Source organism: Spea bombifrons, chromosome 3 (genome assembly GCF_027358695.1).
Source record: "Spea bombifrons isolate aSpeBom1 chromosome 3, aSpeBom1.2.pri, whole genome shotgun sequence".
Classification (NCBI taxonomy): Eukaryota; Metazoa; Chordata; class Amphibia; order Anura; family Pelobatidae; genus Spea; species Spea bombifrons.
This window is the reverse complement of record NC_071089.1, coordinates 86,018,952-86,040,688: the sequence shown is the minus strand read 5'-3', so window position 1 is coordinate 86,040,688 and position 21,737 is coordinate 86,018,952. Positions and strand designations below refer to the sequence as shown.

The following is a 21,737-nucleotide window of genomic DNA, read 5'->3' as shown; positions in this document are numbered from 1 at the left end:
GCTGTTTTAGGACTTCCTGGATCAGGGCCCTCTGGCAAGTTTATCTTGAAACTTAAGCCTAGCGCCGGCTGCATTGTGTATTAAAAACACAGTGGCATAGCACAAAATACCTGTCCCCGACCCATAATATTTGTGTTATTATTAATCTTTTAATTATTATTATTATTATTATTCTTTTTATTTGTATAGTGCCCATAGTTAACACCGCACTAAATATGACACATAAATTCAAAGGGTACGACAGAACTAGAATCGACAGACTGAGCCAAACCAATACATTAAGAGGCCCTGCTCACCATCAAGAGGATGATCAACTGTTTATCACATCTACAGTTGGATACCAAATAAATAAAGTATTGCTTTTTACTGCGGTCAGTTAACAAAGAATAGGTTAATAAATATTTTGTAGATGTTTGTTTAGTAGAAGCTGAGATCTGTGTCAGAGGATGCTTTATCTAATCAATGTTCTCTCCATTCTTCTCACTCCTGTTAGCAAAGGCTGCCTGATCCAATCAACAACTAAACAATAAGCGACAGATAAGCTTAATTTGGGGATTTGTTTTCTTTTATTAGTTTGTGGAATTTTAAATTGTAGGATCCACCTTAACCCAAGAAAAGTACTTGAATATTGTACCCTTCCCTGTGATCACTATCTGAGGGAGTATAATGACCCGAGAGGAGCCTGTGTAATTCCGAAAGGGAATGGTTGATAATAGGGGGAGCAAGTTTACATTAAAAAAAAAAATCCACATTAAGGAGTTGTTGGTTGGAAAATGCAGGTCTGCATCCTTTAACACAGAAAGAAATACAGAAGAAAAACCACTTATGAGACAACTTCTCTTGTGTGGTGTGTTGTGCTTTTGGCATGTGATGTAGTATGTTTGTCTGTGGTTTTTTTTTGTGTGGAAAGGAAGAACATAGAACCACAGTCTTGTGGAGATCTAAATATCACATTCTAAAGATTGGATAACTCCGAGTCAAACCCACACATCTTTATTCTGGTGTGACCTAAGCTAGGATGTGGAAACACTTATTTTATATACTTGATCCCATCATATGACTTAATTACTGCTACAAGAGAGTTACTGCTCCCTCTTTTCACCCCCCTTTTATTTGTTACCCCTACTACACCCTTAGAAGAATGTTACTCTGCAGGGTTTTGTGTTTTTAGTGCTTTGCTCATAACATTGGCCATTAGCCCTCTGTTATAGTTCTCTCATCTGGGTCATAAAGTTCCTTGTGATACATAATTAGAAACCTTATCCTGTGCTTGCTGCTGTACCTTTATAACAACGTATAAAGTATGTTCTTTGAGTATTTAAAGTAATGTTCTATGAGTATATAGTGGATCCGCAGCCACATATATATTTTCTTTGGTTATATATATATATATATATATATATATATATATATATATATATCTATCTCAAATATTATTCAAATGAATTTCTACTTGGACCTGAGCAGTAATCCATGATATTTCCAGTTAAAGGATTAACAGATCTTTTGAGGGCTCAGTGAAGTGGATCTTGATTTGTCCAACTGCTCACTTTTTAATGGTTCTGTTTCACTTGAACCCCATAAGCCAATGTAATGGACAAAAAAGTAAAAGCCGTACTGCTTTCTCTCAAACGTTGTATAGCGATCTGATAATAGAATACAGATCACTTTTGTAATGCAAAACTTGACCGGCATAAAATAGGTTTGTTTTAGGGGTAACCACTTCCCATAATGTTTCACTCTCGTATGCTATTGCCTCTGACAGGCCTGATATTTTGGGAGGTTTTTATTATACTCCCTTCCTATTATGTTCTACTCATTTCTTCTTGTCTGCCGCACGTGATGAATCTGCTTTCCATCTCAAGATGCACGCATTGTTTATGGGATGGGTTCCTAATAAAGTCAGGAGCCTGGTAGGGGGCTATCTGCTGCGATGCCGATCTCTATAAACAGACGCAGACAATCAACTGTTTACCTAAAATTAGCTAAAGGCTTCTGCGGGTCTCCTGAGCAGGGCATGTTCCAAACTTAAGGACATCTTTGGACAGCGGACTAATCACTGTTCTTCTATTCTATCTTGATATTCCTTGGGGGTTTAAAGGAATATTCATGTTGAAAGTTCAGGGTTTTTTTTACAGCACTGTAGTTGGAAGAGGGTTCTAAGAGTTATACACTTGATTACAGCCCTAAATATAAACATAAAACATCTGTGATAATGCTTGTTAAATGATTTTCCTGAATGCTTTGCTGCACAACTAAGATATCGGCATAATTTCACCAGTGATTCATATATATGTCCTACGCTATAGGGCAAGAGATATTTACTAATCTGTGGAGCTATGGTCAAAGTGTAGCGCTGCTCGGCACTATCTAGGACTCTGTTTACTTGTCTGTGTTAAAGGTGCACTTTGAAAAACAATTCATTTCACTTTCTAGTTTAAGAAAATAAACCGTCCCGCGTTTTATGTTTAATCCTTCCCTCTGAAGGTTTAATCTCGTAAATCTAACAGAGAAGCTTTTTCAGTTCCCGTGGCAATAAGCTATCGGTGCCTGTATATATGTCACCTGACCAGCGTTCCCATAAAAATATTAATTTTGTGACGTGTGTGTGTGTGTGTGTGTGTGTGTGTGTGTGTGTGTGTGTGTATATATATATATATATATATATATATATATATATATATTATTTATATTAGTGTATATATATTCCAATAAAAATGGTATCACCGCATACTTTGTAATACTGTTTTCTTGCCATCGTGTCTACTGGACTAATATGGCTTAATCCATTTACATTATATATATATATATATATATATATATATATATATATATATATATATATATATATATATATATATTTATATCATATTCCACAATATTATTGCTAAACTGTCAATATAATAAGTGTGCATAAACTGAAATCGCTTGGAATAAGATATTTGTGTGTGTGTATATATATATCTCAGTCGGTGACCACTTTTATGGAAGAAGAAAAAAAAAAAACCTCTAAATTTTGAGTGGCTGAAATTGTATCTGTTTAACCCCTCAATGACAGCCCGTAAATGCATTGTTTTCAATGGGTTTAGGGACCGCCCATTGTCATTAAGGGATTAATAAAGAAATTACTGTGAGATCCAGGGCTGTAAACCGCCTTTATGTTAATACACTAAGGCACAGAGGGATGTGACTCTAAAAGAAAGCCTCTTGGGGAAATAAACATTGTGTGTAAGTCAACGAGGGCTGCAACTCCACTTTTTGTTGACTGCGTAGAAATTCCCAAAATTCATGTGTCATAACACATTTTAGTGCTGTTTTCAGTGATGGGTTGTTACAGGGGAAAGGAGCCTGGCAGTTAGTTTGCCTTTCGTGTTTGCTTGGTAAGTGTGTTGAGTGTTTGTTACACAGTAGACCGTTTGTTATCTTTAACGTCTCCACTGTGTTTAAAACATTAGACTTTCATGCAACTTCTGCGGTGTAACAGTTATTTTTAGTAGCTTCATACTCACTACTATTACGATTTCACTTTACAAGCTTAAAACAAATTGTATATTTTAAAAATATTTTGGAATTTTTACCTGTATACTGGACGTCTCCCTGGTGATTTTGTTTCTTTTTGTTACATTTATTATGTTGTGAGTTCCAGACTACACTATAATCTAAATATCATCTATTTTATATTAATTAACTTTTGCTACAGAGACTCAGGAAGTATGGCGCACAAAACGAGTCGCTTCCCCAAAATAGTCTGTAAATGCTTCACTAATGGTTTTTCCTTTCAAGCATACTCTGATCTTTATTTAAGCACTTTTTTCTTTTCAAAATTAATTGTCAGCGTTCTTTTTTTTTTTCTTGGCATGGTGGAGTGTGTGTGTGTGTGTGTATATATATGTATGTATATATATATAATAATATAATTCAGTATCTCACAAAAGTGTACAGCCTGTATAACAGTGTAAATTTGCTGTCCCCTCAAAATAACTCAACTCACAGCCATTAACCCCTTAAGGACCGGGCTCATTTTTCGTTTTGTACCCTGTGGGACCGAGACTGTTTTGACACTTTTGTGGTGCTTGTGTTCAGCTCTAATTTTCTCCTCACCCATTTCGTGTACCCACATAAGTTATATATTTTTTTTTCAGGACAAGATGGGCTTTCTTCAGATACCATTATTTTGATCGTATCATCTTATTTACTATAAAAAAATTAAAAAAACATGGTGAAAAATTGAAAAAAAAACACATTTTATGACTTTTATTTGAAAAATCTTTTACTCACCTAAAAAAGCAAGTAAAAAAACTAGCTAAATAGATTCTACTACTTGTCCTGAGTTTAGCGATACCCAATGTTTTTATGTTTTTTTGCTGTTTTTTGTAAGTTATTGGGCAATAAGTACAAGCAGCGTTTTATGATTTCCAAATCTTTTTTTAACAAATCTGGTCATTCTGCCTCCATCTCCTCTTTGGAATATCTTTGAAGCCGGTTAACTCAATTTAACCCATTCAAACCATATATTTTTGAAAACTAGACACCCCAGGGTATTCCAAATGCTGTTATTTTAACCCTTTCCATGCAACAATTATAGAACTAAACTTTGTCAAACTTTGTAATAGTAATTTTTTTTATTTTTTTTTCCACACAAATTGTACTTTAGTTATAGATATACAGGTTCTGGTATATATCACTGTCAAACAACACCCCAATGTGTGTTCAGGAACATCTCCTGAGTACAGCGATACCCCACATGCATGGGTTTGTCAGATTGTTTGGCTGGTAAAAGGCTACTTTTGGGGCATGCGTAATTCAGGTGGTCATTTGGTCATTCTGCCTCCATCTCCTCTTTGGAACATCTTTGAAGCCAGATAACTCAATTTAACCCATTCAAACCATATATTTTTGAAAACTAGACACCCCAGGGTATTCCAAATGCTGTTATTTTAACCCTTTCCATGCACCAATTATAGAACTACACTTTGTCAAACTTTGTAATAGTAATTTTTTTTATTTTTTTTCCACACAAATTGTACTTTAGTTATAGATATACAGGTTCTGGTATATGTCACTGTCAAACAACACCCCAATGTGTGTTCAGGAACATCTCCTGAGTGCAGTGATACCCCACATGCATGGGTTTGTCGGGTTGTTTCAGATTTAAAATGCCACATTTGGGAAGTGCGCTTTTTTTCTCCATTTTGGTCAGTCTGTACCTATGCCCTATCTTTGAGCTAGGCCACTCCAATTTACCCCATCAGCCATTTTTTTTATATATTAGACACCCCTTGGGTATTTGAAGTGCTTTTATTTTAACTTTGTTGAGATTTTTGAGAAATTTTAGCACTTGCTCAAAATAATAAACTTTATTTTTTAATTTTATTTTTTTAATACTTTTTTTATATTTTTTTTACACATTTTGCTGGTACTGGATGGTTCATCTAGTGACATCACTGCATAATTATTTTTAAATGTTAGCACATTATTTTTTTTTTTTTTTTTCATTTTTTTTTTTTTTTTTTGAATATTTTACTAATCACATAGTGATTAGAAAGCTGGGCTCCATTGACTTACATGGCTGAATGCAGTACCTGTATTCAACCAGCAAGTGGAGCCAGTTCTCTAGAGGGTCTGGAGACCATCTAGCGAACTTTTCACCTTTATTGTTTTATTTCCCCGACCGCCGCCTTCTTGCGGATGGCGAAGATCACCGGCAGCTGCGGCTGTGACCGCTCTCTGGAGCGGTCACAGCCCACCCAGAGGTAAGTGTTTGGTGTCGCTGGATGCCTCCTGATCGAGGCATTCCAGCGACACCATTTAAGTTTAGGAGGCGATGGTTGATCGCCTCCTAAACGCTTTTAAAACGGGCGTCCACCGCCATACAATGTATGGCGGCTGTTGACGCCCCGGGGAGGGGCCAGACATGGCCCCCGATGCCGATCTCGGCCTTGCTGAATGCCTCGACATCGAGGCATTGCAGCAAGGCTGTTTAAGCGAAGAAAGTGATCCTTGATCACTTTCTAAGCTTATTTAATTTTTTGACGGTCCAGGACCGTCAAAGGTCGTTTAGTGACCTTCTTGTCATGACGGTCCTGAACCGGCAACGGTCGCGAAGGGGTTAATGTCTAAACCTTGGCAACAAAAGTGAGTACACCCCTAAGTGGAAATGTCCAGATTGGGGCCCAATTAGCCATTTTCCCTCCCCGGTGTCACGTGACTCATTAGTGTTACAAGGTCTCAGGTGTGAATGGGGAGCAGGTGTGTTAAATATGGTGTTATTGCTCTCACACTCTCTTATACTGGTCACTGGAAGTTCAACATAGCACCTCGTGGCACAGAACTCTCTGCAATATATTTGCCAAATGTTTGTATCGAACTGTGAGATTCATGTGTTTTAGAAGCTCTGGGTAAACTTCTATTTCAGTAAGGTCACTAGAAAGTATGATATCTAAGTGTAAAAAGTAGATTTACCCAAACTATTCATTGCTGCTAATTAGACGGTGCCTTTTAACATAAAGCCCATTCAATACCCATTTGCACCAACTGTTTTACCTGTTTAAGGAATTTGTTTTTGTTATAATATAAGTAGTTTTTTATATTAAATTTTGGTATGACAGGGCTTGACAAATTGGTTTTGAATCTAGGAGCCAGGATTTTTTTTTTTAAACAAAGTTTTATTTTCAACAACAAAAATTAATAATGTCCCAAGGGAATCCTCACCCTTAAATATAAGTCCACTTTCCCCGAACCCCTGTTTTTTTTTTTTTTTAATACTTTATTTTCGCTTTTCTTTTTTCCCCCGCTCTCCTCCGATGTGATGATCCTCTCCCCGTCACGAGGAACTCTTCTGTGACTCCGCCCCCTTGAGTGTCATGTGTTGAAAGGGGCGAGACAAAGAGCCTCACTGAGGCACTGCCACTCAGCAGCACGGTGTGTGCAAGCCGGCCCGGTGGGATTGCAGACCAATGTTCGCATGGCTGCTTTAATTTTTTTAGGCGTTAGGCGACCGGCTTGCACACACCATGCTGCTCACTAGGGCCGCGCGTTGAAGTCTGGCGGGCTGCATTTGGGCGCCCCTGACCTAGGGGCCAGGACAAAATTCTCTGTCGCCATGGCGACCTGGTGCCTGGGATTTGTAGAGACCTGTAGTATTGTATATAACAATTTGATCATTTAGATCATTTCTTTGGAGTATATGTTTCTAACTGTATTTAAAACTTGAAATTAATAAGAATGCTTAGGTAATCAACACTGCACAACAATTTATCATCCGTGTATTTTGTTAAAATATCTTGAGATTTTATTTTATTTTGTAAATTTTGGCTAGAGATCTTTCTCAGCTGTTAAAGATGTGTCCGTTATAGATTGCGGCATGTATCTTATAACATCAAACTCTCATGTAGACACATGCTAGCACCATGCACTAATACACTATATGCTGACTTACACGCTAATGCCATACTGTAACATACCACGCTGATAGACTCATCCACACACACTATCCAACAACAAACGCACACGACCTAACACTATAGAGATTGTCAGCTTGGGCCCTCCTTACTCCTTGTTTATGTACGTTGTACACTACTTATCTCCTGTTTACCCATTGTGCAGCACTGTGGAATATGAAGGCGCTATATAAAACACTAAATAACGGACCTGCTTACCGCTCCTCACAGGAAAGCATATGGTGCCGGATTCACAATGGTAGCCCTGGCAATTTTTTTTAAATGTATTTATTGTTTTAGCCTGCTTTTCTTGCAAATCTCTAGTGGTTTCTAGTTGCCATGATGACCTGGCATGCGGTGTTTGTCGAGCCCTGGTTTAGAAAACCTCTCAGTATGTTCCAGGGGCACCGATGCATGGAAGTGGCTAATTACTGGTTTCACAGCAGCACCTAAAATAGCACTGCAGCAGATATTAATAGCACCTAGGCCTCATCGGAAGCTTTGCAATAATGAACGTATAGATTCCGACACGAAGACATCCTAGGCAGTAATCGCTATATTGTAATTCTTAGAATCTAGGAAGAAATCTTTAAAGTGATCATCATACAGTAAGTGTCAAAATATGTTTGTTATTGGCTACATTGGAAACATTTGCCGTTTGAAGCAGTGGGGGAAAAACCCCCCAGAAATTCCCTGCCGTTTGGGTTTAAGTATTCCTACCTTGACCAACCTCAGACAAACTGACACAAAATAAAACACACTGACCACTATGAGTCGGTTGCACTTACTGGGTATTGATGTGCTGGAAGTGTGTGTGTGTATTTTATCACAGCACTATGAACTGTATGTGAGCTGTATCAACGGTGCAAACAGTGAATAAACCTACAAAAACATCTGCTTTTATTTAAATTTGTTTATGTACTATCAAAGTGTGGCGAAGTATCTATATAAAATTATATACACGATATAGAATTTGAGAAAACTATTTGACTCCTTTTGCTTATCCATTTTCCCCCCGTCTGTTATGAGATCTTAAAAAATGTTTTGATCCTTGGCCTTGTTTTATGCTCACAATTGCAATTTTGATACACATAAGCTGTCAGAACACTGCTGTAAAGAGGGTTTTCCTTCCATGGAAATCAATAAAGTCCAGGCAATTGGTGATCTTTTACATCCTTGTTTTAAAATTGTCCATGGTGAGAAGTCGCAGATTGATACTTAAAAGAACATTGGCAGGTCCTCACAACCACCGTGGTTTTAAACTATGGTAGTTATGTTATACATGCTTAAGAATAGTGAACCTGTGACCATTGTTCACAATATGATGGGTAAATGTACAAACATACAGGTTGATATTACATTCAGGCATACATGTGTAAGTGGAGCTTGAATGGTGCTCGAAGCCAAGCAGTCAACGAGCGTTGTGTCCTAGGATTCTGGTGCAAAGAGCAGCCAGTGCTATGACCCTGTTGGTTGGTGTGCAGATAAATCCATTATTCAAAATTTTCACCAGAATAGTGTTTTATACATAAATCCATCGAGTCCATCTTCTTGAACTGAATGAATTCAGCTTAAGTCAAAGCTTTGCAGTTTTTATGAATGCTGTTAATGTCTTCCAGGTTGCCTTTATGTTCTATATTTACTGAAATGTGATCTCTGTATTACAGGGCGGCGTTGGAAGATGTTGAAACAGATGTATCAGAACTTGAACTAAAGCTTGATAAGGTAAAAGATTTGGTCCGATGTATTACTATTCTACATTTACTAATCAAAAGTGCCATGTTCTATCGCTGCATGCATGTGACTAACCATAGAGAATTACCAACACAGTCCCTCTTTCACTATTACCCTATGTGTGATTAAGTTATGTAATTGATTCCAGGGCTAAAAAAAATATTTTTTTTTTTTTTTTTATCTATTATAATTTGCTATACAAGCGCTCAAATCATCTGGAGAGCTTCTGAACTGTGCAGCTTTTGGCCTGTTCTGAGGCTTTGCAATGAAGAGTTCAGCCCAAGACACGCAGAGAGCTCCTGAACAGATTCACGAGAGAGAGAGGCTTCCCGTGACTTCCTGCTCTCTACATTCTTGTCACAATCTGAGCACCAAGGCCAAACATCCTTGCTTCTTCCTGTCCACGTTATCTGGCTGACCCAAATACTCAGAAGACTCTCAAGTAGTCTTAGTTCTTCATTTTACTTCCTCGGCTACCACTTCTATCAACTCAAGCTTAAGGCTTTGCTAACCTCTTTAGAGCAAATGCTGACACATTAAGACAGATCACGATAACTTTGCCTTCACGCTGACATATTGTCACTGCATTAGCCGAACATTTATCTGTTTCCATCTAACTTTCACATTTACTAATTATTGCTTATAGATATGTAGCGGTTGTAGCACAGTGGACCCTTTGTTATCATAACTTCATTTTAAGGATAGGCTTGTTCCCGGTCGCTTTGTGACGCTGTCCTTCATTTGGTTACATTGTATGTATTGTTACAGATACACAGCCTTGTGGCACTCAAAAAATAACAAAGTTCTTTATTGGACCCATAATTATAGACCTATGATGAAGCTCTAGTGAAACAATTAAATGCTCTCCTCTTCTTGAATTTAAATAGAGACGTTTTATTTCCAGAGCTTCCCTTCTTATTTCTAGAGCTTCCCTTTTTTCTGAGTACCATAATATGCTTTTTTTTTTTTTTTGTGGCTGTGTGAGCGCCGTATACAGAGTTTCTTGGCTAGCGTTTAGAGTTAAGAGGTGACTGTGCTGTTATCGTGCCTCGTTACCATGCCTTTGTCTTGCACTAATGCCAAGGTTTATGAGCTCACTTTTTATAAGGATTTCTCCTGACACCAGGTTCTCCTTTTCCTCTCAACCCAGTTCATTTTCATTTAGCATGTTACACCTCCCTGTTATGTGTCTGTGTGTTGTTTTTTTGTTTTTTTTTGTTTCCTCTTTTGGCAATCAAAGATTGCCCTTTGGATCCCAGTTCCATCTGTACAATGACATTGCTTAAATACTGTACACTTTTCTCTCATAATCTCTATCCTGCACTCCCAGATTTATTTTTCTCGGTCAGTAACTAGATACTCTGCAACCATCGGTAACAGATCTCACGCCTCTGTCATCTCGTGTTCAATACCTTCAATTTTTAATCTTATTACAAATAGTTATTTTTTATACCAATGGCTGATCTAGCTCAATGCCTTTCTTTTAACATCAGCGTTAGTGATTTTAATGCCCGGTTGGGATTTTTTATTTCTCTTTATTTGTGGATTTGCTACGCTTCAATGTTGAATCCATGGCACTTTAAAGCCATCCACTACACTCTTAGACTCGTGGCGCATGTGGCCGTGTCTATCCATCCCGCAGCTGCGCTGATTCTACTACATGAGTAGTAACAAGGCCAAGGAATTTTTTTACTTTAAGTATATCTTTAAAAGAGTTTTAAATCTTGTGACATAATTAAAGTGGCAGTGTTTGGCAAACAATGTGTGGGCAATACTAAATAATTTTAAATAAAGTCCATTTTTTTTAAAGTATATCTTGTGCAGACTGAACTATGTATGTGTTCAGGATATGTTATCTGACGTTGATCAACATTTATTCGTTTTCCTTCCAGCTGGTGAAGCTTTCCATTGGAATGATCGATGCTGGAAAAGCTTTCTGCGCTGCCAACAAGCAGTTTATGAATGGGGTTCGCGACCTGGCCAACTATTCGAGCAAGGACGTAGTCATTGAAGTAAGTTGTTGGCTGAAGCAAGGCATAGCTGTTCATGATTATGACCCTGGCTGCACAGTGCGTGTAGATAATTCAGCTCAGTGGGAAGTTGTGTTTCCTGTGCATTTGTTAAAAAAAATATGCTGTATTTACTGGGCTTTTTAATGCTTGGTGTAATGGGTGGATTAATAATAAGGGTCCATTGGCAGTGTGGCATGCTGCTCCATTCGGTCTTTTCCTGAAAGTGTTTTTGTGCTTTTATTTTTTTTCTTCTAAGCAGAATAATAACATTGTTTTAATTTTGTTTTTTACAGAACAGCCTAACCAAGTTCTCTGACAGTCTTCAAGAGATGGTCAATTATCATACTGTAAGTACATATACTATTTGGGATTAAATGAGGGTTGATCTTGCTTTATTGGCTCTCTTCTTATGTCACGTTTAACCAAAGTGCCTGCAAAAGCTATTCCATTAGTTTGAGTTTTTAAAGAGCAGAGTTCCCGCTTTAAAATTCTTGCTGTGTTCAGAGGTAATATCTCTGGGAAAGGATTTCCTCTTTGTGAATGGAACCTGTCATGATCAGGAAACTCAGTGAGTACTGTAATATATCTTAATGGATGCTGGTATTATTGCCCTGTGTGCCATGAGTTTTCATTTACCCCAGAGTTCATGGTATCTTCCTCCGTGAAGGAAGAATTTTAGTTATTCGTGGGAAAAAGAGTTCCACTAGGTTGAACAAACCTACCAAAACAAAAGTTTTGTTTCTTCACGTATTTTGTGGTAACGCTACAGATGCTGCCGATGTATATTGTATGTTTGTAATTTTGTCATTTCATTTGTTAATCTAATCCAGATCGTCTTAATTTATCATCATTGCTATTCTGCAGCTGTGTGTGTGTGTGTGTGTGTGTGTGTATATATATGTATGTATATATATATATATATATATATATATATATATATATATAGCCACAGCCTTTCCTAAATGTGACGAATATGTCTTTCGTTTAAAAAATAAAGACGCAACCATTTGACTTAAATACAGCTGCCTGTCTGCAAAACTTTTGGACAGAATTGTTTAATTACACACAATCGTTTGTATGAGAACCTTTCTGCAGGGCCCGTTTTGATCTGGCAGTTTTATCTTGATGGTGCATTAGCCTGGCATCCGTGTCTGATATAGGAGGAAGCGTTATGCCTCCACCAAGAAGTGAACAGCTGCCCCTCAAAATGGGTTCTTCTGAATGAATGTTTCATTGAAGCATCTGACCCTCCGAGAAAATAAAAACCTTCTAGCTCTGTTGGTCTGATTTACTTTATTAGATGAACGGACATTAAAATGCCCATTTGTGTAATATGAATGATCTTTTCATTTTACTGTTTTGTCACTTCAGATCCTCTTCGACCAAGTCCAAAGATCAATCAAAACACAGCTTCAGACGTTTGTTAAAGAGTAAGTTATTTTGTACTATCTATTACTCAATTGTGTATAGGCATTTTGGCCTTGGCTGGCACTGTCAAGGGGCTGCAGCTCGTCTGCCACGTAACCTGGGGCTAGTTGGGGAGAAATTGGCCCAAATACATTATGGAAGAATGTGCCTGCCTGGCGTAACCTTTTGTAGCAAACTTGCTCAGCTCTCTGCGTCCTTGAAATGTTGCATCCTGGGTTAGGGTGAGATATTCTGGTGCTAAGCATAGAGTACAGTGGCCATGGATGAAAGTGGTGGGTGGAAACATCCAGGCAAAATGTGTTATATGAAGCCTTCTCTACTACTTATCACAGGTGCTTGGCTTTGTCTTAATTTAGTGACACTGTATTTTTCATTTTTGTTTTGTGTTTTGGTGGGGGGGGGCAAGTTTGGAAAAAAAAAAATTTCTAGGGAAATTTGTATTGTAAACATGTTTTTCTGCATTTCTCCATAAAACCGATACATTTTAGTTGATGCTGCTCCTGAAGAACAAGTGTTTTACATTAATAAGACAATGTGTGTTCCAAACTATGTTCTTTAAGTAAGAGAAGCTTTTAACTAGGTTTTGAAACTCTTTGAAGACACTTTTCGATACGGATTAGTTAGGAAGGCCAATTAGCTCCACAGAGAAAAGTAGTCAGTTGGCCTTTTACATGGTCCTTGTATAAATATTTCGGTATTTCTTTTGATCTGCACAGTGCGCTTTTTCTGAATACATTGGACCTTGAGCGATACAGAGATAAGCAGGGTCTAGATTTTGGAATTGCACCAGTTTGGACACTGTACTTATATTGTTCAGTTCTCTTACAGGCCGGCATAGTATATTGTTTATATAGTAGATCCGCTATAACTGTGATTTGTGAGGTCATCAAGGACTTTATTTTGTGTCTGTGTGTGAATGTAAACATTCAGAATGGCATTCGGAATTAGTCTGTTTGAGAAGTCGTTCCAAAGGCGAAAGTACATCGTTTGGAGCCTTGGCTTTTTCTGTGAGGCCTGTCAGTACTCTTTGCTTGCTTGGGGCCTGCAATTTACCCTTGTTTTAAAAGTTCTTCTGTAATTTACTGTGCAAGTCATTTCCTATGGATATCTGAAATATGAGATGAAACCAATCTGCTATGCTCTGCTTAACCCAAATGTACTTGTGAGTGGTTTTAGTGAAGGGACAGGGATCATAGGGAAAGAACCAAATTACATTTGCCTAGCGATATGGTATGAGGCATTCTAGGTAGATTTGCACTATTAACTCTTTGATTGTTGGCTCCTTGTGTTTAAAAAGTTAACCAGTTCTGTCCTGATTGCAGGGATCTCAGAAAATTCAAAGATGCCAAAAAGCAGTTTGATAAGGTCAGTGAAGAAAAAGAAAACGCACTGGTGAAAAATGCCCAGCTGCCAAGAAACAAACAGCATGAGGTAGAGGAAGCTACAAACATCCTGGTAGCAACAAGAAAATGCTTTCGACATGTTGCTCTAGATTACGTTCTGCAGGTAAGTGACATAATATAAATGTATATTTGTGAAGAACAGTTCTGGTGCAAAGTTTGAAAAGTTTTCTAATTGCCCGGCTGATTGGACTTGTTCTTGTCAAATGGCATAATTTACATTGTTGTGTGTGTGTGTATAATATGAGACCAGATAAGTATTTGGAGTTCAGGGGTGTTAAATATACATAGTCAAGAGTGCGTAATGCACTGCATCTTCCCAAGGCTCTGGGAACAGTGTTGGGAGATTATTTATTTATTTTTTTATCCTTTTGGTTTTAATATATATATCATTTTTTTTTTATTTTTGCTTTTATTGTTGCATTTAGCGGCTTAAAAAAAAAACAATGAAATAACTAAACACATTAACATCCTGCATAATGTCCACTTAAAATGAAAAAGCTATTAGTCTCTTTGGGGCCACTTAAGGCCTTTCATCTCCCTGCTCTGCTAGATACAGCTACAAGAGGATTGCAAGAATGTTAATTGACCTTAAATTGAATGCCTTTGTTGGGTCACTGGTTGCTTTTCTATTTGCAGATCAATGTACTTCAATCCAAAAAAAGATCTGAAATCTTAAAATCCGTAAGTGTTGTTGTATTCTGTATCGGTATCATGCCTTTCTTTCTCTTTTAGTCTCTAGTTTATCCATTTTATTTTGTAACGTGACTAACTTGCTTTGCCTACCATAAACAATACTACAAATCTTTTATTGGTCTGCCTTTATGTATTCAGTACCCAAATACATCTGCTTGTAGTCCAGTCAAATTTGTTCAGCTAAAATCTTGAGATTAGTAAATAGACTGTCTAGACTGGGATTATAACTATTATTAATATATATATAATCGCCTACAGATTCCCTGATAGAATGGGTTATGCCGACAATATAGCATTTAAGCAAACTAACAGAGGTTGTGAAGGGCATAGGCCATTATACCATAGAAACTCCTTTACAATGATTTTTATTATGTATTATTAGATATTCCTGTCTGTTGTATAGTATTGCATTTTACTGGGTTAGGCGCTCCATTGGGTTGCATTTCCTGAACAGGGCGGCTGTGAAATGCATTGGGGTTATACAGAAAATCTGCCGCACAAGCTCTGTGTGGCTCCTTTTCTACCCTGACCATCTCACGCAGTGGAGGCTGGAGGTTGTGGGATAAAGTACTGCTATAGGATTTCTTATAGAACCTGGAAATATTTGAGAGTGAAGCGGAAATGCACTATTTTTAGTGATACTTAAACGTGTAGGTGAACGAGCGGATTTAAATTGATACAATATCCGAAAAATGTCAGTCTGTTCCATCGTTACTGATGTAGCAGCATTTTTGTGGTTATCCCTGAAAGAGTGTTCTGCGCTTCTGTTGATGCCAGAAGAGTTATTGATTTCTGCTTCATCCTGTGGTTTGTGTAATGACTAGACTGTTCAGCACATCAGCAGGTGCGGCTGCAGGGCCAGTGGATGCGGTATTTTATGTATTTTACACAAGCAGCTTCATTATGTAAATCTGTATCCCATTCTCTGTTGTAGGCCATTCATTAATCTGAATCGAGATTGCACGACCTTCCTGTTTTTACTGTAATGGGTTCTGTCTTGTTCCAAGGCATAGAGGTAGAGAGGAGTATAGCGTATGTGGTACATGCTGCCTTGATGTACGGATGCTATGAATCTTCATTTACGGTTGTTCAAAGTAACTTATGGATTTTGATGTGAGCAACCTTAATAATCCAGATCTGTAAATAACGCATTGAGGTACTTCTAAAATGCAAATATTTGAAATCAATCTGAATGCTAAATATGTATCTTCTATTTATATAGTACAAGAAATAGTTTGGTTTGCGTGTTGGGAACTTCCAAACTATGATGTGGAAGTTGCTCATGGGTCTTGCTTAGTGCAAGCATGTATGCAGCTTTCTGACTGCAGTGTTCATTCCATGTCTTTATTTTTTGTCTTTTCCTTTTTTACAGATGCTGTCGTTTATGTATGCCCATCTAGCATTCTTTCATCAAGGTTATGATCATTTCAGTGAGCTTGAGCCATATATGAAGGACCTCGGCGCACAGGTAAATAAAGCGCCAGGAGTACCTCTAATTAATATTTCATGTTTTTATTTATTACTGTATTTGGGCTTATATTTAATTTCTTTAAATCAGGTTTAAAATAAATAAATAAATAAAAAAACAAGAAATAGAAAGTATGCACCTTGAGTTCTAAACAGAACCATTGGATTTTACATTTACGGCTTTTAATGGTTTAGAAACAATTTATGTTTAATGATAAAAAATAAAAAAATAATAATAAAAAAAAAAAAGCTTGAAATTGTAAATTTTTTTGTGTTGGAAGATATTTTTGTAATCCAATGTCAAGGAAACACTGCAGCTGTAGTTATTGTGTTATGACGTTCATTATCTAGCATACATGGCAATTTTTGGGATGGAGATTAACAATTTGCAGAACAAACAGTAAAACATGGAAATAGAAGGAAATTGTTTGCTCTGGTAATTAGGGGTTGTATTGTTACCATGCTTGTGTTTTTTGTACCCACCTGCAAGTGTGATGGTATTAATTGATCTACGCTATCTACTAAAATATTTTATAGGAAAAAAATTAACTTTAAACATTTTTTCCGGGAAATCTGTGCGTGTTTCTTGGCTCAAAGATAATAAAAGAAAAAAAAAAATATTCTATTTTTTTTATAGAATAAGTCTGCACTGTTGCACCTATCCTACATAAACTAACTAGATAGAACACTGGGAAAATAATATTGGCCAGGCACATCTTTGCTTGGAAACAAGTTTTTATGAATTCCTAATTGAAGGCAGGTAGCATAGATACTGTAATTAAAAAGCAGAGGGAAAGACGTTTACTGTAAGGAACACACAAGTCTGTTTGCTTTTTACCAGCCGTGTCTTAATGTACCTTGCTTTGTGCACTGGGGCTCAGTTATGCTGAAATAGAAAAGGGTCTTCCCCTAAACATTTTGAAGCATTAAGATTTTCCTTTACTTGAAGTAAAGGGGCCCAAACCCTGATTTCAGTAATTGAGAGATGTGTACCAATACCTTTGTCCGTATAATAATGCACAAAGCAAGGCCTGTGATGAGTTTGCTATGGAAGAACTTGACTGTCCCACACAGAGCCCTGACCTCATCCTCAAACTCATCGAATAAATAAACAAATTATCTAGAACGGAGATTGCGAGCCAGACCTTCTCGTACGACATCAGTGTCTGACCTCAGAAATTCCCAGAGAAACACCCCAGAAACTTGTGGAAACCCTTCCCAGAAGAGTGGAAGCTGTGCCAAGGTTTAGACATTAATGGCTGCGTGTTGAGTTATTTTGAGGGGACAGCACATGTACACTGTTATACAGGCTGCCCACTCACTACTTTACATTGCAGCAGAGTTTCATTTCTTCAGTGTTGTCACATGAAAAGATATAATAAAATATTTACAACAATGTGAGGGGTTTACTCACTTTTGTGAGATACTATGCATAAATATATATTTATGTAGGTTTTTGCAGCCCCCTCTTTATCATGGATATAGTTACCGCACTGCTTTTCTCTTAAACTGAGCTGAACTGTGCCAGCTGGACCGTCAATATGCCGATTCTGTGAAGATAGTGTTTATTTGTTTCCATTGTTTCCCATTATCTTTTTGTCACCTTACATGATATTATGTGGCAAAGGGAAACTCACTTGAATAGTACATTTTGTACACACCAATTGAGACTTGTAACTGTTCTAGTACATTTGAATTTATTTTTAAATCTTATTTTACAGTTGAATTGTCTTGTTGTGGATGCAGCAAAGGAAAAAAAAGATATGGAACTGAAGCACTCCACAATTCAGCAAAAGGTAGCAAAGACATTTCATTTGAAATTCTCATTTTTCATCATTGCTGTAAATTCATGCTGCATTATATCTCGTAAAAATGGAGCGCCAATACAGAGCATTAGTAAGTTAGTCTGTCTGCAGCTCGGGTTGAATTTCCAATCAAGGCTGCAATTTCAGTAGAAGATTCTCTGAATTATTCATTTAGTGACACTGTGCAATCCCACGTGAATACAAAAACACACATGTGTGCACAAAGAAAAAATACTGCCATTTTTTGGCGTTTTTAGTTACAGAAGTGTTATTTCTGTAAACGTATAATTAATGTGTTTGTATGGATAGGTCACATTTTTGTAAATATACTTTCTAAATATTCGATCTCTGAATAATCATACTTTTAACTGTAAATGTCTGGTTTTCTTGTTGTCTGACTGCAAATTCACTTAAAAATATAGAGGTAATGGAAAATATTTCAGGAATTAATATATTTTGTGAACTGGTGGGTGCAAGGATATTACCGTTGAGGAAAGGTTAGAGTGGGACTTTAATAGCATCTCAATGTCTTTGTGTACTGGCTTTAAGATTCATGTACTGTTAGATATCCAGCTACTAAAAAGTGTCATTTATGGTGTGAAATATCCAATTCCTTCGCAAACAGTGTGTCCAAACCATTGTGATGGTTGAACTATAAAGTCTCTGCAGTGACAGGTACTTCTTTATTTGGTGTATTGGTGTCTCCGCACTTTCACTTTCATTATCGTATCACAATCACTCATCATTAGTACCTCTCACTTATGTATCCATGGAAAAGCGCTGTTTTGTGATTGTCTGGCATGTACTGTATTCAGTCCGAGCCTCCACTGTTTTAGTACATAGGTGAGTGAACACCTTGAGGTATCAAGAAGCACAGGGTGATCATAGGTCAAAACTGGCTTGGAAATGGTGTTTGTTTATGATGTCATTTCTGTGAATCCAGTAGCCAGGAAGGAGTGAGCCGTATGTAACAAAAATATAAACCCACCATTCAGATTTGTTTATTACTATACTAGCTGTGGTATTCTAGGGAACCAGAATGCCTAACAGGGCAAGCAGACTCCCTGTTATGTGGCAGAGGACCTGCCACCCCAGGCCAGGATGTGCCGCTGAATTTCTTCTTCTTCTAATGTATATAATGTTCCGCCCTGCCTGTTTCCCAAGCTTCTTTTTTGCCTCCTTCCTCAGGATTTTTCTAATGATGATTCCAGAGTTGAGTGTAATGTTGATGCAGCCAACGGTGTTGTTATGGAAGGATATCTCTTCAAACGAGCTAGCAATGCCTTCAAAACATGGAACAGGTAATAATTCTGGCGATGTGATATAAGCTACTAAAATGAAATTGCTGATGCTTTGCAGAAAGTAGATTTTGTTCCTGCGTTCCTTAAGTTCATGCTTTAGCTGCAGCTTTAATTTCTGATTTCATACTATTTTTGCTTCCCTTGTTTTGCTCGTTCCTTCTCCTCCTCCATTCTAGTATGTGTTAATCCTGCCCCATTTTTTTACATGACAGGAAAAAGCCAGAGCATACCAGGTATCTACCAGCTTCTTTGTTCCTTCCAAATCTCTCCTTAAAGCACGTTTTCCTCTCTATGTCAACCCTGTGTTTAGCGGAGATTACCTGCAATGGATTCATCTCCTCTTCATAAAGGTTCAGTCAAGAGGAAATGTGCTTCTTAAAAGGCTGAGTAGCTGCACGGTTCGCTGTGTGTAAAGTTGCAAATTAAAAAATGTGGAAAGGAAATATAAACCTAATTTGTAAACCTAAACTGCAGTCCCAATCTGTATACATAGTTTGGGTTGGCCCAGAAAGTGTGCAGGAGGATTGACCACAGGTCCACCATACTTAAGCTAGAACCGTAAGGAGGCAAAGAGGGAGCTACAAGAGCACATACCTCGAGTTAATTGTTTTTTGCCTCCCCGAGCTGGTCGGCAGAGGTCAGAGCATCTCTGCAATTGTCCCGCGCTCCCCACTGCCTGAAAAAGTGGGACCTGTTGGATTTTTTTGCCATATGGCTTTTGCAGTCCTCCAGGGTTTTCCCCCTCCCCCCTACATATTCTAATAATTACAGGTCTTGTTTATGATTGCCAACATAATTCGCCCACAAAAATGCATAAATTAAACCCAGACAAACATTATTTTTACCAAGGAAAAGACAATATGGTAATCATTAGTGAGATTCTCTACATTGCATGTTCTCTCTTATGTGGTTGTGCTTTTCTGGTTGCTTGCAGCAAATTCTTCTTTTTTTTTTTTGCTAAAATTCTGAAAACTGATCCCAAATATCTTACCTTTTTTTCTTTTTATTTTTAACAGTCTGCTTTTTTTAACAAATATTTTCCCTTGTGCTTGTGGATTGTTCTTTTAACATTGTTTTCTGTTTTGTGATATTGGTTTTACTTTTGTTACATCACACGAGGAGTATCTACTAATAACACCCATTAGTAGTGATTTGCATCAGTGCTATACAAGTACCTGATTTGTGTAAAATAAGAGTTCTTTACCATTAGGTTTTCTTGGGTCTCGTGAGACTCTTGTGTAAGTGACATTCAGCAGGTTGGGAGCAGTTGGTAGAGCGCCGGATACATTAATCTTACAGCTTTTTCACATTCAAAGAGCGACAGAAGGTAGTGCATTGATAACAGCTGGAGTTCTTTTTGGTTGTGACACATCAGAGCTTGCCATGATATTGCAGCTATGCGTGTTCTATGTTAGTACAATAACAAATAGAGAAAATGATTTATGAGTGCATGCAAACCAGCATTTTTGATCCATCTTGGCTTGGGTCTAAAGATTGTTCCTATTAATTTGTGTTTAAAGCGGAGATGTTAACATTGCCCTGAGTAGGTAACAGTTGCTGTACTGGTCCAGCCTTTGTCTAGTTTGTAGTCGCCTATTCTACTTTTTGCGTGTCAGTGGATATCGCCATCAGCTGTCTTGCTAGAAATTATACATGTCAAGATCTATAACAATATATCTTGTATAGCAATAGAACGCTGAAGTGCCATAAATCCTTGATGTCATGTTAATTTTTAACATAATTTATGAAGGAAAAGGTGAGCCAGGCAAACTAAAAAAATGACAGCCTGAAATTTTGCTAAATTACCTCATAAGCATGTATTTTATAACAGGGCTCGACAAATCCCAGGTCGCCATGGCGACTGATAATTTTGTCCTGGCGCCTAGGTGTTTGTGAGCCAAACCAGTGGCCGAAACACACATTCGGCAAAATGGCGAAATTTAAAAAAACAAAAAAAAACGGCTGAAAATAATCCCCGCAGGGGCCGCACTGCTTAGCTGTGCGTTGCTCTTAATGTGCAAGCAGCGTCTCTTGTGCTGGAGTGGCCACAGGAAGCAGGAAACCAGAGGAGTCACATGACTGCTCTGTTCCTCCTCCCAGTGGGCGGGACGAGAAGTTCGTGCAGAGAGACAGAGATAGAAGCAGCAGGGCCCCTATGGAAGTCTGCATGTGAGAGATCTGCAGTGCAGGTAAGGGGGTGAAGGAGGGTGTGATAACATGGTTGTGTAAGTGGGGGGAGGAACATGGCACATGGGGCTCTAAGTGATGTGCAGCATCAATACACAAGGAGGGCAGCAAGCCAGGTTTCAGCATGTACTCCTATCATGCCAAGTCAGCCAGTACATGCTGGAACCTGGGTATGTCTGGGCAGGACTGTGACTGGTGTTAACAATCAATAACTCGAGACTGAGTGCTGGGGCAAAGTGTGAGACTGAGTGCTGGGGCAAAGTGTGAG

At 37.9% G+C, this 21,737-nt stretch overlaps 1 protein-coding gene across 1 annotated transcript in view; it reads left to right on the top strand.

The window, feature by feature from the left end:
• The window catches only part of ACAP2 (ArfGAP with coiled-coil, ankyrin repeat and PH domains 2), a 33,285-nt gene that overhangs the window by 731 nt on the left and 10,817 nt on the right, over positions 1-21,737 (top strand). Inside the window, exons 2-10 of the mRNA XM_053459589.1 lie at positions 9,107-9,164; positions 11,066-11,185; positions 11,479-11,532; positions 12,557-12,615; positions 13,936-14,119; positions 14,653-14,697; positions 16,082-16,177; positions 17,898-17,972; positions 19,170-19,282. Of these exons, the coding sequence (XP_053315564.1) occupies positions 9,107-9,164; positions 11,066-11,185; positions 11,479-11,532; positions 12,557-12,615; positions 13,936-14,119; positions 14,653-14,697; positions 16,082-16,177; positions 17,898-17,972; positions 19,170-19,282 (804 nt within the window). The remainder of the gene's footprint in view (positions 1-9,106; positions 9,165-11,065; positions 11,186-11,478; positions 11,533-12,556; positions 12,616-13,935; positions 14,120-14,652; positions 14,698-16,081; positions 16,178-17,897; positions 17,973-19,169; positions 19,283-21,737) is intronic.